The sequence below is a fragment of the Dreissena polymorpha genome, chromosome 7, assembly GCF_020536995.1.
Source record: "Dreissena polymorpha isolate Duluth1 chromosome 7, UMN_Dpol_1.0, whole genome shotgun sequence".
Taxonomy (NCBI): Eukaryota; Metazoa; Mollusca; class Bivalvia; order Myida; family Dreissenidae; genus Dreissena; species Dreissena polymorpha.
Window position 1 is genome coordinate 9,927,950 of NC_068361.1, and position 18,510 is coordinate 9,946,459.

The 18,510-nt window shown below is 33.0% G+C and overlaps 1 protein-coding gene and 1 long non-coding RNA gene across 2 annotated transcripts; both read left to right on the forward strand.

Annotated features, from left to right (window-relative positions):
* LOC127838235 (uncharacterized) lies at nucleotides 1-7,946 on the forward strand. The gene is made up of 8 exons (XM_052365851.1): nucleotides 1-124; nucleotides 483-680; nucleotides 2,864-2,951; nucleotides 3,824-3,922; nucleotides 4,230-4,282; nucleotides 5,032-5,190; nucleotides 7,165-7,297; nucleotides 7,715-7,946. Exons 1-8 carry the CDS (start codon nucleotides 19-21, stop codon nucleotides 7,944-7,946), a joined length of 1,068 nt encoding a protein of 355 aa, XP_052221811.1. The 5' UTR covers nucleotides 1-18.
* Nucleotides 7,947-11,250: 3,304 nt separating this feature from the next.
* On the forward strand, nucleotides 11,251-17,494 carry LOC127836815 (uncharacterized). Its single transcript, XR_008028934.1, has 3 exons — nucleotides 11,251-11,381; nucleotides 11,777-11,897; nucleotides 12,859-17,494. It is a non-coding gene; the product is annotated as an uncharacterized LOC127836815 (long non-coding RNA).
* The last annotated feature ends 1,016 nt before the right edge of the window (nucleotides 17,495-18,510 follow it).

Consider the following 18,510-nt stretch of genomic DNA (forward strand, 5'->3'; position numbering starts at 1 on the left):
ATTCTGTACGCTATAATCATGATTTTCGTCGTTATTGGCATTGTACGGCACATAATCGCGGACTTCCGGCAGCACATATCATCGAATAAGGATGTTAACGCCACGACAACATCGAGACCTTCAAGTAAGCATGTAGTTATCAGCTAAAAATAAACTAGCGAATCTTGTCGTGTTCATAATCCGCTCAGAGCTTCACTGTCTGGTTAAACGTTAGTATGTATCTCGATCAGTCTGCGCTGATACACATGAAAGTAAGTAGTTATACGTTTCACTTATGCAGTAGGAGCCAGTTTCACAAGAATTGGCTCTAATGATATCTATGTCAATAATATATCCTGTATTAGCAAGTCGTGAAACAGATTAGGAGATTTTATCGTTCATTACTGACTTTTTAATTCTTACTGTCGTTGTTTCTTTGTTAAAACATATATGAGATAAGAAATAAAAAAAACGATTTCATTCCAGTATACATCTCTTTGCAGATATAAGTCCAGAGTTTCGATTCTCTACTACCACAGTCTATATTGGCTACATGGTAGGATTGTTTGTGGTGACCGGATTGCTACATTTCAAGGAATGTATCTATCTCTTGCACGGTCTACTGTACCTTCTTTTTGTGCCATCTGGATATCTTATACTAGTGCTATACAGCATATGCAACATCACAGATATAACCTGGGGTAAGTATAATACGTGATCTGATAGATACTCTTATTCTGAAGTTTGATAATTGCTAATATCCCTTTTTGCATTTATTAAGGAGTATATACATAAGCGAATTCATGTTACCTGATACAAGGTCTGTCATTTCCTAAAGTTATCTTGAAGTTCATGAAATTACCTTAAATATAAACTAGGCCCCTATTATAAAAACTTCGCAACTTATGAATGCGTACATTTATGAAATTAAATTTTGAAATTTTTATATATAAAAATTATACTCTTAAATGGACCTTTTCTCGTTTTGGTAAGTTGACAAAACTGAAAAAAGTTGTTTCAGATTCGCACATTTTCGTTTTAGTTATGCTATTTGTGAGGAAACAGTTATACTGAACATTTATCATGCTCTAAAATAGCCATTATATGCATCTTTTGAAAATTTATAAACCTGAAAATTATAAAGCGTTTCAACGTGAAACGATTGAATACTTTAGAGAGTTCCGTTGTCGTTTTATTTTGTGAAGCTACGAGGATTGCTTATATAAAGTATAAAATATATCGATCATTGTATGAGGAAGGATTGCCGGGTGGTCTAAGTGGTAAACGAATTACTCCAGGACTTTAGGGATCAGTGTTTCGTGCCCTACTGAGGATTACTTTTTTATATTTTATTCTGGATTTTTTTCTGGAGCTTTTTACATCCAATGTTTACATTTATTAATATAACGCATTAAATGGCAAACTTCAAAACATACCAAAATTGGTGAAAAGACCCCTTTAATATATACGTACGTCTTACTTTCGCACGCTGTCCTATCAATGAATCGTGAAGAAATGCTTTTTTGTAAAAATGACCGTTGAACGATTGTTTCATTCACAGTTTAAAAACTCGTTTTATGATAAATTTTTTTACATTCAATGATTTTTTTAATTTATATTGTGCTTATGAGGGATATAAAGCAGTTATACGTATTATACAATCATAAAAAACTTGAAAAACAATAGTTTACACAACAACACAAACTTTCAATCTGAAACATCTTAGAATGGAATTTTCGAAAATGTTATGTATGATTTGTTCAAAGCACAAAGGCTAAGGCTTTAGCCATTACACCGAATTTTATCATCTTGGATTTGAATCCCAGGTGAACACAGATATAGGTGTATTATATTTGTACCATTTATTGGATAGAAAAAAATGAATAAAATGATCAAGAAGATCATCAGAGCATAATTATCAGCACCACCATCTTCATTATCATATTAAGAGAATCTTTATAATCATATTATAACAATCGTATCCCCATCGCCATCATCATTGTTATCGGGTTATTTCTGTCATTACCACTGATGATGGTGATGATGATAATTATGCTGCTGATGATGCTGCTGCTGCTGTTGTTGTTGATGATGATGATGATGATGATGATGATGATGATGATGATGATGATGATGATGATGATGATGATGATGATGATGATGATGATGATGATGATGATGATGATAATGATGATGATGATGATGATGATGATGATGATGATAATGATGATGATGATGATGATGATGATGATGATGATGATGATGATGATGATGATGATGATGATGATGATGATGATGATGATGACACACAGCCTGACAAACATACAGACACACTGACAGATACACAGGCTGACACACAGACACATGTACAAACTTAATTCAGCGTAAGGAAGCGAGCCATGTTTTCTGTGTTTTGGTTTTCTGCGGGTGTCTGCTAATGTAATACTCTTGTACTCTCTGGTTAGAGTACTGAAGTATACATCTCTTGTAAAGCAAGTTTAATACAATGCTATGGTTGATGTTCATAACGCGAGAAGCCTCTAACAACTCTTCGGCATTTGAATTGCTTAATGAGAAAGAAAGATTTTCTGATTTTTTTCATCTATCTAAAAATTAGCTGAGAGAGCACGGTGTTAATTTGTGTAAAGCACTATATGGTTCGTTCTGTCCGGTGGTGTCAATCTTAAGGCGGCTATGTAGAGACGGTTTATTTTCATTCTACTCACATTAAAGCCACCATAAGCGGAGTAGACTCTTCAATTTGCAGAACATTACATGATTTTACGGAATGTCCTCAGAAAAAAAAGATGACTTAAGTAGTGTAAGTTGCAAATGTATGTGCAAACCCAACGGGATCATATGTCGGGCGAAACTTCCTTTTAAGGTACCCGTGAAGAGAGACAAAAGTCCAATATATCTTCCAAACTGGCTTGGCGCATACAGTGTGAACAACTCTTCAGGTACCTTTTCATGTGAGTATCTGAAGTAATTTTGCATTATTTTATATTGATCAACAGCGGAGATTAATGTTTAACATCGACAACAACATAAAGTGGCGCCAACTGCAATTTAAATTTACTCGTTGTGTATAGGTAAGTATCATCAATAATGTCATATTTACACATTTATGATTCATTACTAATTTGACCTCGTAGATAAAGGCGAGTCTGAATTAAATAATTACGCACTTGAACCGTGTCGGTTATTTCTTGAAAGAGCTCGTTGCGGCGTGAACTAATCTTCATTTGAACCGCCCTATCCGTAAAGGGAATAATCCTCCAGGGACTTGGAGGATATAGATGATCTGAAGCTACGCTGTCCCATATACCATGTTGGCCCTATTTTCACAGATGTTAAGGCGATGCTGAGGTGATGCCTACCACAAACACATATAGCTTTAGTGATACTTTTGAATTGGTCCACTTTTTGTGTTTTAAATGTCAGACTATGGGTTTAAGGCTAATATATTACGTACAGCAAATAAGTTAAACGTTAAGACAAACAATAGACCTATTCATGGTTTTAATTATTCGATAAAAATAAAATGTGTTTTAAAAATGGTTTTCATGTTAACAAGTTACATGCAGTATTGTACGCAAATAGAGTGACCGGATACACACTGCTGAGCTGATTTTCTCCATCTAACTGGTAAATAGTCTTGTGGAAATGAAATGTATTTAATGTCTTAAGATATTCTTTTAAGAGTTAAAGGCTCACATATAACGTGTAGCAGGGAGTGCAAAATGTGCGACGAGCGAAACACTTAAGTAACTGAAAACTATTGAGCCGGCCGACTCAATGGACATGTTCATGTTTTTGTTGTTGAGACTGTTGTTTGTTTTAGACGCTTCTTCAAAGGACAATCGAACTATAGGATTCAAGCTTATGATCCATTTGATGCTGTGATGAACAATGCCGGAGTATTTGACGAAGACTTTGCTAGGTAGGACGCGCTTTCATATGTTAAACTTGTTGACTAATCCGGACTGTATTTCATCTAGTATGTATGTCTGAGAGGGTTTAGTAAGTAATTAAATTCAAGCTATCACACACAGTATCCATGTTTTGTTAATTTATTTTATGAGCATTGGTCAGCTTATTGTTTCCATTCGACTCCAAAAGTCGCGGCTCAGAATTGACATCGAATTAGTGTTTTTGACGATATATGTTGAGGGACGATTAACAAAAACTTATTACTATAGAAAAATTATAATTTTAAAATTATAATGCTAGTTGGTTGTCGTTTTCAGGAGTAATATGTATATACTCCCCGGGAGCATAAGTGGAACAGGAAATGTTGATGGTAAAGATTTATCTTATTGTAATAGTTCTCTTAACACCTGAAACTCAAACAAGATTTATTTTGTCATCATTGAGACTGCGGTGTGTTGCCGTAAGCGTTCGTGTTAAAGTTTTATAGCAATCATGTCTTCTTGAAACTTTGAATAATAAACTTATCATATATGTTCCACTGACTTATACTGAATAATACCCATAACATTTTTTGTATTTCTAAAGAAGTTGGAGTCATTTACGACCTAGGTTAAAATATTTGACAAGCTTTGTTTCCGAAAACAACTTAAAGATATTCCATGAAACACCATTTATGTTTTAACATCAAATATGTACCTCTTTATAAAAATATCTCATATATATGCCTTGAAATTTCCAAAAATATGTCATTTTTAGTTTGTTTCAACACATTTTAAAAAACTATTATTAAGAAAGTTATTTCAACCTTTTGAACGTTTTTATTCCCTCTTTTGATCTTACCAATGACATTTTGTTGTTTGTTTGTACAAATAAATGTTTTCGTCAACGTCAAATATGGTATTCAATTATTTGTGTCTGGTTATGGCCTTTGTGTATCTATAATAACATTGTAGTACATGTACTTATACGTGTTTTTGTGAATACATTAAACAGTTTAGTGAGTTAATGCAGTAACCATTGATCAACTTGACCATACCGGATATTGTAGCTCTCAGATTTAACTATGCGCCCATGAAGGTTAAATAAAATGTTTCATATTCAAGACTCAACATGTTTTAGATGAACTGAGACTTGCGAATGTTCGAACGCAATTAACACCCTCAAAACTACGCGAATTGCAAGAAGTCAACCGAGATGAATACTATTTTTGGGACACACTCAAAGAGCGGTGTCTTTCGCCACAGTCCACTTCCGATAGACAGAACGATGGAATGAAAGGTATCAATAAATCAGCACTTAGATAAGAGGCAACGATATACGCAAATGCACCCATTTTGGGTTTATGTCAAATTGCATAGAATTTCCGCTGACTACGATGTTTACGGCATAAAACAACTATTCGAACGCTGTGGCTTTGTGTATGAATGCTATTCGTTGCCAAAAATCCAGTCATGCTAATCTGTGTTAAACATATTGTTTCCGGGTGAAATACATATATATTTCTTCGTTTGTAATCTTTAAAGGTGTATTTTGAAAACGAGGTTTATTGATGTACCAATGTACACTCGTATTTATATAAAATAAGACGCAAGCAATTAAACTATTAAATAAATATTAGTTCTACCAGAGAGACAATTCCGAGTGTTCATCCTGACGTTCATGATATACGATATTCATGTATACGCCTACAATAGAACGCTGTCGAAACTACCTTTACACGCGCATCTTTTCACTTTCCGATCAGCATGATTCGAGTATGTAAAGTCTCGCTTCACCACTTTTGAAATAATAAATTAATAGGCTTCGCCCATTTCTCCACCCATTTCACCATCGTAAAGAAACGTGAGCATTCGCTATTCTTCGGTATTTTGTTCGTAACGTATGAAACACACCATTGTTAAAAAAATAAATCACAACTAAATCACGCAATCACTAATGGAGGCGTGGTCTGCCATTAAGGTAGCGCACCAGTTATGATTTCCGCGATTTTTTTTACAAAGATCGAAGAGCCTTTTAACTAGTTTTCTTATGAATATCTAATATCTCTTAAGACGGATCTAATATGAAGTTGTCCGTTGCCGAGTGGTTACGGTAATGGACTAGAAATCTTTTGGGATCTTCCCGCGCAGGTTCGAATCCTGCTGACAACGCATACTTTGTGCGATGCGTTATATTTCTTTTGTAATGTAATTTGATTTAATATAGAATATAGACTATGTTTATTGTTAAACATGTTGCAAGTTTTATGCACATTCTTCATCTTTTTTAATAAAAACATCGTTATGGCTAAAATGGGTGATTTACTGCTGAAAATACGAATCATGCATGTTGCATTTTTATTTTTATTTCAAAAAGTAAACGGTATATCTGTCTATTTCTTGGCATGTTTGCTGTATGTAGTGTATCTATAAAAAGTAAGTTGAACATATTACTTAAATGATACTATTTTGAATTTTATTACACTTTGTTTTAACAAACCAAATTTCTACTTGGCTGAAACCACTTACATGTCACTTGCCTATCGGCCTCGGGCAACAGTTTCAAAGTCACCCCTGATACCTTGGGGCAACAGTTTTGACTGTTCTATGCGAATCCATGAGATAACTTTATAGTGTTGTTAAAAAAGGTTGAAAAAATGACAAAAAATAAAATAAAAAAAGTTATTAAATTAAAAAAAAAAATACATAGAGGATATTTGTTCATGTCAGTGTAAGATCGTTTGCTATTTCACGAGTGATCATAGAACATACATGTTTACGAGTGTCGCAGCCAGGAATGAAAATATTATTTTTCTATGATCACAAGTGAAATAATAAACGATCTTACACTGACATGAACACATTTTCTGCTTCTTTTACGCCCCATTTTCAAGAAAATTATTAACATATGTTTCCCTTTCGCTGAAAAGTTACCTTTTTTTCCCGTGTCGTGCTTCAATACATTTCAAAACACAATATGACGTCATTAGTGTGACGAAATGACGTCATTATACCAGCAAAATTATCCAGATAAACTCTTTTACAATGTAAATAAACGGTGAAAAAGCATAAAAAAATTGTTGGATTTGTTGGAGTTTTGTGAAAAATAATAAAAAAATAACAAAGTTAAAATCAATATACGTTTTTATTAAGTACCCTTTTAATAATTCTATTAACGTGCAAAAAGAGTCGCTCGCTCGCTCGTTCGCTCCATCGAAATAAAAAAAATTAGATAGTGAAATCTATATGAACTTGACTATATACACGATGATAGGGCGAATACCACAACTTTTCCGCTCACCGTCGAAATTGTATACTTCTGACAAGCGCACCGTATCGTTCTGTCAAAAACATGGCCTCAACCTTTTTGGCGAGTACAGAAATGAAAGGAAAAAACAAGATAGAAGGTAAGTTGATAATAAAAAGATATTCCATCGAACGAAGTATACACTTTACATATAATTGCCGTTTACCGCATCAAAATTGAGTCGCTTTTAACTTCAAAACTTTGAAAACAATTTGAGCATGTCTTGAAAGAAGTGACTTTCATGACGCGAAAAATCGTATTTTTTTGCAGATTTTAAACATTTTAAATGAAAGATTTTTTTGTTAAACGGTATTTTATGGTAGAAGAATCAATTTACAACACATTATGGCATGCTTTATTGAATATAACTGTGATTTTTACATTTACACGTGTTAGCAAGTATGCACCGCTCAACACTGACATTATAGAAATATGGACACCGCTCAACAATGTCCGTAAAGGCACCGCATCTTTATGATTTTTTGGCACCGCTTTATTCTGATATTTTTTCTTTCAGATGGAAAAGACGTTCCAATGTATGTTTAAACAAACCAAAAAACAAGAAACGGAGCCTTTTTCCTCTCGGTGCTGAATATGATACCAGCGCATCTCCAGGCGACCGTCAACCGGCATGTACCAGCTCGACGTATGTCACAGAGACACCAACTGATCAGTGCCGCCCAGCCTTCCATGACAATATTGTTAATGCTCCACACAAACGGAAAACAAAGAAAGCAAGATCATCATAAAAGAAATTATTTGAAAATAGCAGTTAAGAAAACATGACTGAAAAAGTGACACATATATTACCAGGTTTCTTTCAAAAATTACACTCGGCAAATTTATGCTATGACTTTTGTAACTTTATCAATTTGGTATGTAACAACAAATTTCCGCTGACAAATATTGCTCTGCTATTGTTTCTGGATGCTGTCAGGTGGTACGGTCTACCGATAACCTCAATGATGACATACAAAGAAGACACCATGAAATTCTGGAGAGTTGTGCATAGATTATTTCACGGAAAAGTGTTAAGATTCATGTTTGGGGTCATAATTGTTAACAAATATAAAGCACAATATTTATTAAAACAATGTCAAATAATGGCTTCATACTGAATCACGATGGTAAACAAGTGTACAAACCGTTTCAAAGCAATATTACAGTGTACTTTGAACATATTTGGGTTTCAATTTATTTATTTTAATACTTGACGGAAATAACTATATATGATTCGAACCCTTTACATCTCGTAAAAACGGACCGCGCTGTAGTGTCTTATCTATGGAGACGTGCACTCACACGCTTCTATAGACAGTCTCAAAAAATTTATTTTTTATAATTGTAACCCCTTTTTTCTGATTTAAGTAGTCGAGAGCATATTTGGTATATACCGTTGGTTTTGGCCCAAAACACCAAAGTCATATTTCAGTAAATGTAACCAATGCAACATCACAATGCACACTCTATAGATAACTTAATTTATTATTTCTTTCGGTTAGTTTTACACCAACATTTGCCTATACCTTTCTATAATCGTAGCTTGACATCTTTTCATTTACGGATTATGAATCTGTAATCAATAAATAATAATTATCAATTATGATTGTATTATACCACAACAATAAAGATAAATTGAAACATGAGACTTAAACATGTGCCCTCCACGTAATGGAAAGCAAGACAATCGATCCCGGCAAACCTTTTTTTTGTGCAATCATGTAATCATTTTCATGATAAAATTTGGGACATGTAACTTTGATAAATGGAAGATTATCGTTAATAAAATAAGCTCACGATGGCTTGTTATAGCTTATCATTTAAAACCACGTGCAGAAGTTAGCGGTGCCACGAATTTCAGTTACATGGAATATATATACGGTGCTTATAATCAGTGTTGCGCGGTGCATCGATTTCTATGTAAGTGATGCATGTTTTCACCAAAATTAGGCCTTTAACAGATATTGAAACAACCAGCTTCGTATGGCATGTTCTTTTTATATATACAATGATTTAAGTCTGTCACATCAGGTCTGACACATCGAAAATAATCGGATTATTACATTTTTCTCACAAGTACGAATGGTGTCGAGCGCGACACGACTTTTTGTAAACACTTGTTCAAAGTCATGCTAAATATAAAACGACTAGTAAACTTTTAAATAGACGACATATTGGTTCAGAAATTCGGTGGAGTGCTTCGCAAGTGGCAATCATTTTTCAGTGTCTTATAATAAAACATTTTGTCACCTACTTACCGGATTTGTCTTTGTCCGCAATGTTACTTTTCGTCAAAAGGATACGGTGCACTTGTCAGAAGTATAAAATTTCGACGGTGAGCGGAAAAGTTATGGTATTCGCCCTATCATCGTGATATATGTCCGATATCTTGACCCGTTAAAGCCTGATTTAGTTTAGTTCGATAAGAATGCAGTACACTTTTAACAGAAGCTCAAAATCCAGTATACCTTAAATTCAAGTGAAATAAACAAAAACACAGTCCAATCGATGTGATTGTGTCTCCCTGAAACCGAATCCAGTGCTACTTTTGCGATATCTTGACCCCTTAAAGAATTATACTGCACGGGGCTATCAACACGTGCTTATAAATTATGCACCCAACACGCTCATTATAATGCTGTTACTTAATAGTAAATAATGCATTTTAAATAGATGCATATCAGTGCACGCCGAATAATATAAACATATCAAAATACTGCACGTGGCTATCAGCACGTGCTTATACTGCACGTATACTTAACTTACTCACTCACTCATTCATTCAGTCAGTCAGTTACTCACTCACTCATTTAGTCAGTCACTCACTCCTTCACTCACTCACTCACTCACAGTCAGTCACTTAATCACAAAGTCGCTCACTTAGTCAATCAGTCATTAAGTGTCGCGGATCAACATCAGCAAAGCTTAAAATGTAATTAATTATTCACTAAGCCCATTTTAACTGATTCATATCAGTCAATGCCTGCTAATTTTGCAAACCCTTGTAACAAACGACCTGCTAGTGTATGTATTAAGTAAACAATTCACTCGATTACATCAATTTTATTATCAAAAGAGTGAATAAGAGTTTATTATTGAGTCGCGTTCTCAGAAAACTGGGCATAATGTGTGTGCGTAACGTTTCGTCCCAGATTAGCCTGTGAAGTCTACACAAGCTTATCAGGCAGGGACAATGCAATGTTGGGTCTTATAATAAACACCGTACTTTCGATTTAAAACTTTTATTCAAGAAACGGGAGATAACAACAAAAGTGGCCGAGCATGCATATGTATAGCGATTTTTATCTGATAAATAAACATATACCTGGTTTTTGTTAAATAAGTGTGCGACCACTATAGTTATTGCCGTGCATCATCAATACTTCAGGGTTACCTACCTTACTTAAATGTCATGAATGTTGGCTCTTTCTCTTTATCCTCGGCTATTTCTGTAAAAAATGCCATTTATGGAAGTTGCAAAATCGTCTACTAATGTTAATCGTGTATGTTTGTAAAAGTCAAGTGTGAAGTTGTCAACTTGAGAGTCATAGCTGATGCAGTTTTATTTCACCAACGGTAAGGTGTACTGTGTAAAGCGTGCCGTGTACGTACAATTGATACATGTGGCGAATTTAGTTTTGAAAGTTACAAACGCGAATTGCAGTTTAACTAATTTGAAAGATCAACTTCAAAATTAAAAGTGGAAATTGAACTTGTAAATTTGAGATAATCAAAAGACCGATTACAAGCAACATTTCTTATTTAAACAATTCTATTTAGTGCGATCTAAGTATAAATTGTCATATTGAAAAGGCTGGATTTTTGGCAACGAATAGCCTCCATATTTGTGTGCGTATTTATGCTGTTTAGTAAGCCAGATTTATCCATGAGCGACAGCAGTGGGTTATAATGACTGCTTAAACGTCACTTTGATCTCGAACGCGTTCGTGTTTTCACTGGGACGGTCTACAACATGGCGATCGATAAGGTTATAATGCGTGCATGTCAGTACGAATACTTTATATTCATTACCAAATCATTCTTTCAAATTTCAGCTAAGCTAAAATGCTTGAGAAACAAATGGTTAGTGGTGTTCATGGTGTCAAACGCAATCTGGCTTGTCTTGATCGCCACCCTTGCAAACAAGAGTCATATGCTACTTGTCTATGGAAGCGACCCTCTTGGTACGTAGTGTTGCCCCTCCACGTGTTCTATAATGCTATGAACGAAATATCAGAGCGAACTAACTACATTTGATGAAGACCTCTTATTGTCTTAATTTCTAATTATTCATCAATTGTCCAATCTCGGATCTGGTAAACGGTACGTTAATACATCTACAAATGTAATTAAGACAGTATAATCTAAAGAGAGGCTGAGACAATGTGTATTAAATTTGAATTTAAATCACATATTTTGTAATTAGTTTATCTTCACACGCAATACACAAAGATATTTTCCGTAATATACAGGCTGATCTAGAGATACGGTATCGGTATATGCTATTTACGATCCACATAAGTGACATAGATTTTCCTTTTTATTTCGGTTAATAAGACGACGTTGATGTTGTTTGCAGGTCTCGTTGTGCTTGTGTTGTTCAGCGCTGTAGTGGCCATTCAGTTTTTGGCAATGCTGGTTCATCGATTGATCACTTTTACCCACTTTCTCGCCAGGGCACCGTACTCATTTAAGAATGGGTAAGCGTCGACTGATTTTTGTAATTGAAACCGTTGAATTGTTAACAGACGTTGTTGTCTCGGGTACTATAATAAGATAAATCAATGCCTTGAGTTGGTATACGGTGAAAAGTAATCCATGATAGGATGTCCAATTATGCAATTTAAACGTCTTGTGCTCCAAAACGTCGGTAAATATGTCAATGAATCGGAGGAATTGAGCTTACATGTAAAGTTGTTTAAGCAAATTCTAACTTTATTTTTTTGAATATTTGTTAACAGGATAAAAGGACAATAATTAGTATTATATTATTATTTAATTCGAAACGTCATAACGCTTTGATGTCATAATGTTAATTTATGTGTAGAGAGGTACAAACACGATGTATATGCATTATGTTTGTTTGTTTTTTAGCACATATAAAAGTTACATGAACGTTGTTATTTCAACTTAAATCTCTTATGATCTTAAATAGTTGATATTCTTACATGGCGGTCCAAAACATGCATACGTGTAGCTATGATGCATAGTATGGGTTGTAACAGGATATAAAGAAAGTAGTTTTGATCTTGAACAATGTGCCTCACATCAACAATATTTTTATTTTTATTTTTTGTTTTAGTACTGTTTTTTTTTTCTGAAAAATCCATAAAGACTGGTTCTTTAATAGTGTATGGTAATGATAACTTGCTCGGCCACAACAGATCTGTTGTCACATGTTTTGCTTAAGCTATCTTTTTGATGACGTGTACATTTATAACGATGACCGTCCTTTATCTGGATAAATCAAGAAGTTTGGCTGAATGAAGCATATTTTTAATATGAATATCAATAACAGAAAGTAATCACTTCACATGTGTTTGTGCCTTCGCATTGAATTAGAACAGAAATATGCGATTCCGTCAGCTTTGTACATTTCATTCACTTGATTCACAATACTTAAATTTGCTAAGTTGTTTTCGTAGTTTATTTTCTTTTCAGGTAAGCAAATGATCAGCATGGTTGGACAGTTTAGACAAAGAAGAACGAGATACCAATCGTGTAGGTGGTCTTAGCAAACTTCGCTTGTTTGTTATCTGTAATCATCATAGCATGAATTAAATATGTGTGTCACGTTTTCTTGCCGGAATTGTGTAAACCTTAATGTGTTTGTTCTCATTGTTTTGACAAACGATTTTACCATTTATGATGACAACGCGGATAGAGTCAACGAGGTTGTATTTTGAATGATCTATATAGATTACCTGCGCTTTCTATCTGTCTGTGTATCACCCCCTGTACGTCGATAATCCAACCTGAGTAGGATAATTTAATCTGAAGAAACAAATGGAAACATAAATAAAGACCCCAGTCATTTATATCTAAGAACACGTTTTTTTGAAAGATAAGTTGTGACATAATAAACGTTTCTTTTTTATAAAATGTTATTTGCGTCAAAATAAAATGAATATGTTTGAAAATCTGGAAAAAGTAAATGAAATTGTCGAAAGTTTTAGGCCAAAAAGAATTATAAGTGAATGTTTTTAATGTTTTAATGCTTGGACTTATGTATTAATCTTTCACCTATGTATGCAAAAAGTTTGAATGGCGTAAATGCTCGAAAACGCAATATATTCGTATTTGTTTGGGACAAGAATATACATATTGGATAATGACCAAACTTGTGTCTGGATAATTCCAAACTAACATTAGGAAGTCGATGGATAATGACCAAACTGCAAGATATTTTTTGTAAAGATCTATGTGAAATGAACACTCTTGTAAAATTTTCGAGATTTATTAAATTGCTGACAACAAAGGCATTTTAGCACATTGTTAAACAATCATCACAAAAATGATTTTGTTTTATTTTCATGTAAAACAGAAGATAATGGTAAACTACATATGCTATTATTGTACAGAGTCCTTTAAATGCCTGAAAGAAATTCTCATCCATAACGCAACTTACAGTTACGTATAAAAATAATAAATTAGGGGTACTGTACAATCCACTCGTTAATATTTTACTACTACTTCAATTTCCTCGCGCCGTTGAAAAGGGTCACGGTGAATACTTTTTATAATTATCAAAATCCATAATTTGTAGAAGATTTTAAATATCTACGTCTGTGTATTGAGAAATCATATAATATGTTCTTTTCAATGTGTAAATATATTTCGGACAGCAAAATGCCATACTAGCAGTCGATATGCCCCTTAAATATTTGTGTACCATTGGATGCAATCTTTCTGATATTATGTATAATGAATCAGATCAGTAATGCCTCAAATAATATTCGAAACCTCTAATATGATGACCAATACATTAATTAGAGGGGGCAAGTGCCACTTTACCCTGCAGCTTCGACTCGAGTCCCTTTAAATCAAGTGATTAAATAATAAGTAGGGACATTTTTTTTAATTTTTATGCTTTTCATGCACTCCAATTTGACATGGGACACGTGTTATGGTATCTCTGTGTACGTGGAATGCAAATGCCGCATGCGTATTTTGCTTCTAATCTCACTTGTATAATATATGCAAGTTCCGTTGAAATTGATTTTACAAATAACAAATAAATGAATGTTGATTTTCGTTGAAAGTATTTTTTATATTCCATTATACACATCGTGTGAGTTTTTGGTTATACATTTTTTTCAAACAATAATATCCAACCTGTCTGTTCAATACATCGCAGTGTGTGCATTATCCATTTTGAATTTGGTTATTATCCACATAAATTTTCATATCAGTTTGGATTTATCCATAAACTTTTATACCCTTCCTGCAAACACATGATTCTAACACAGAACACACTGGGTGTTAAAAATAAAATTTTAAAGGACATTCGTGATATAATTCGGCATATCTCTGTTACAATTTCGTTCGCTCCTTTGTCAATTAACGTGTGAATAATTCAACACATAGGTCGCATTTCATGAAAATTATCATGTTTCGAAGACAACTGTATCGTTTTTTACTAGAAAACTATTAAATCATGGAAAAACTCAAAACGCATGTGTGTTATCACATATGTTGAACAATTACGACCTTATAGTTACTAAATTTATTTAGCAGAAATGATAAAATTATCACCTTCCTTTCAGTTTCAGTTTCACTTTCTGCCGACATTTTTGTTCTTCAGTTGGAATTATCCAACTCAGGTTGGGTGTATCAACGTACAGGGAGTAGTGTATTGTAACGTTTCCATATAGTGAAAACTTAGCCAGTGAAATAACTCTTTGTGTGCCTATGTTGCTATATTTTATATCCCATTGCTACATCAAAGCACTAATACTTTAAAGTTGTTTACAGGATATTATAATAATTTGAATAATTTAGTTAAAATATGCGTCATAATTTAATTTTCATGCTATGTTCTTATAAATTAACTATTTATGTTAAATGGTACATTATTGTTCTTATCAAGTTTGCTGCACCAAATGCAAATACTTATAATTTGAATATGTTGTATGATCTTCAAAGAACACATACAATAAAAAATGAATAATCGAAACTATTCGATGACTAATTAACAATATAATGCATCTTAGCCTCTGTAAACAGTATGAAACATCATGAAAGCACAGTTTCAGACAATTTCACAACTAAATATTTTAATTTTTTTTGGCTTTTGTATTTTAAGAGGTCTGCATTATGCTATTACTGCAAATTATAGTCCAAGAGGAAGGGTATATCATTTTCATAAACAATAAAAAGATATTTCTTTAAAACAAGCACACAATTCTTTAACGTGTTCAAATGCTGTAAAGCCGATAGTTGCGATTACCAATATATGAAAAGTTATTGACATAATAATTTCAAATGATTACAAAGTTTAATAAAAGAAGATTTTTACGGAAAATACAATAATTTTATATGATGTGTCACATGCTAACATGTTCCAATATTACTAATTAATTCTAGTACCAAAATTGCAAATAGTACACCACTGTGCTGATAAATAATCATTGTTTTTAATACATTAGTTATCGATTTATTGGTTTTAATGGTTGAGTAAATACACGTAACACAGTTTATTGCAGTTATACATAAGAAAGAAAACAAAAAACATATTTAAGTGACAGTGAAGGTAATGTTTTACAAAACATTATTTTATTTTATTACTATATGGTACACTTTGTAACAATCTTTATTGTATTGGTTATTTTTGCCATAAAGTATTTGTTAAATCATTTGTATAGTAAAGAAAAACAAGTATTAATCATACAGTACCGATTTCACACTGTGGAAAAAACGATTTCAGTAATACATAATTTCACTAATTTTAATAAAACTAAATATTTATTTAGGGAGGCCACTCTTTCCTGGTTGCGAAATATCGGTTATGAAAGTCCGCCCCTTTTGGCGCCTTTTCAGTCGTTAGTTAGTATTTATCTGGAGAGGACGTTTGTTTTAAATGTGGCGTGCCAGTGGAACTCATTCAACTGTTTGGCAATTGGAAGTCTGACTGTTATTTGCGATATTTCAGATTTTCTTTGACAAACATGAGTGAGGTTTCACAAAAAGTTGCACTTGCTTTGTTGTTATTTTTGGCCGTTATTTTTAGCAGGTTTTTGGCTGTATTTGACTTGTCTAATACCTTTGTGTTTATACTATGTTTTTTATTTGAAGTACAGCCAAAAATATATTCGGCCAAAATTAAATATTTAACTTAAATTTATGTTTGGGTATTCTCTTTCTGACCGCAATAATTTCACTTATTTAAATAAAATTAAATATTTATTAAGGGGGGCCACTCTTTCCCGGTTGCAAAATATTGATTAGTCCGCCCCTTTTGGCGCCATTTCAGTCGTTAGTTAGTATTTGTCCGATGCGAACGTTTGTTTTAAATCCTCCCCCCCCCCACCGTTATCAGATTAACTGATTTGATTTGTGAACTGCATATTATTGTTTTTATTATATCATGTAGGTTATTATGTATAATATATTTGTTAGTATTAAGCTATGCTTATTATCTTGGTGCTTGATATAAGAATACTACACAGTTATGAAATTGTAATGTTACTTTATATAAATGCAGCTTCATATTTTATTTTATTTTTTTTGCGGAGGTTTTTGGCTGTCTTTGACTTGTCTAATACCTTTGTGTTTATACAATGTTTTTTTATTTTAAGTGCAGACAAAAATATATTCGGCCAAAATTAAATATTTAACTTAGATTTGTGTTTGGGTATTCTCTTTCTGACCGCAATAATTTCACTAATTTAAATAAAATTAAATATTTATTTAGGGGGGCCACTCTTTCCCGGTTGCGAAAAATCGATTAGTCCGCCCCTTTTGGCGCCATTTCAGTCGTTAGTTAGTATTTGTCCGATGCGGACGTTTGTTTTAAATCCTCCCTCCCCCGTTATCAGATTTACTGATTTGATATGTGAACTGCATATTAATTTTTTTATTATATCTTGCAGGTTATTATGTAAAATATATTTGTTAGTATCAAGCTATGTTTATTACCTTGGTGCTTGATATAAGAATAATACACAGTTATGAAATTGTAATGTTACTTTATATAAATGTAGCTTAATATTTTATTTTATTTTTCTTAGCGGAGGTTTTTGGCTGTCTTTGACTTGTCTAATACCTTTTTGTTTATACTATGTTTTTTATTTGAATTACAGCCAAACGAATGTATTCGGCAAAAATTAAAAATTGAACTTACACTTGTGTTTGTTTATTCTCTTTCTGACCGCAAAAATTAACTAGTGGCTTTACAATAATATGGGTAATGCCTTTCCAGGATTTTGAGGTATATGCATTTTCGAGTAGTACTATTTGCTGTATTGCTACAACTGAATCTTAACATATGTGTCGTTTTAAAAAAAACTATTTAAATTCATTAACTTCGATTGTTTCATTTATTTTTGAAGAACATATTGATTAAATTTAAAGATAGTAAATGTCTTTACAAAAGATATCATACGTTCGTTTTGGTCAGGACTCCATTTTAAATATTACATAAAGGAGGTATGAATGGTTTCATTATGTGTCGTTTAACTGTAAATTTGTTTCAGTAAGCACTATTGCACTGTTACCGATGTGTTTAATTATTCTTATAAAGCAGGTATAAAAAGGACTAGACATGCATTACGTATTGGTCAATTGACTAATATTAATGACAGACCCATCCTCATTGAATATATCCCTTCACAATTTAAAAGTTTCCTCTTTTTAAAATACAATTTTATAGTTCAATCCAATTACCTTAAGACCGTTGAATTTTTTGCAGCCATGTTAATTATATCTAAGTTGATCCTTTTTAAACCTCCAGCCACTGAATCATTTTAATAAGAGGAGAACATTTGATAATTATACATGATGTTTACAATGGATGGTGTTATATAGTCTTACGAGTCTGATGCCAAAAGTCATCATTAATATATTATTTTTATGTACAAGTTTGCGCTACATTTGTTTCGTCAGAATAAAAAACACTTGTTAAAAATGGACCCTAAAGAAGGAGCATAAAATATACCGCAACTATTTAGCTACCTACACTACGGCAGAATAAAAAATAAAACAGTCTGATGTCGTCAACACGGATTGATGTGTATTGAATTACACACACCAAATAGTTCTAGATATATCATTAATAATAAAATGGTAATACACATTTAATCAATTAGCAAAAAC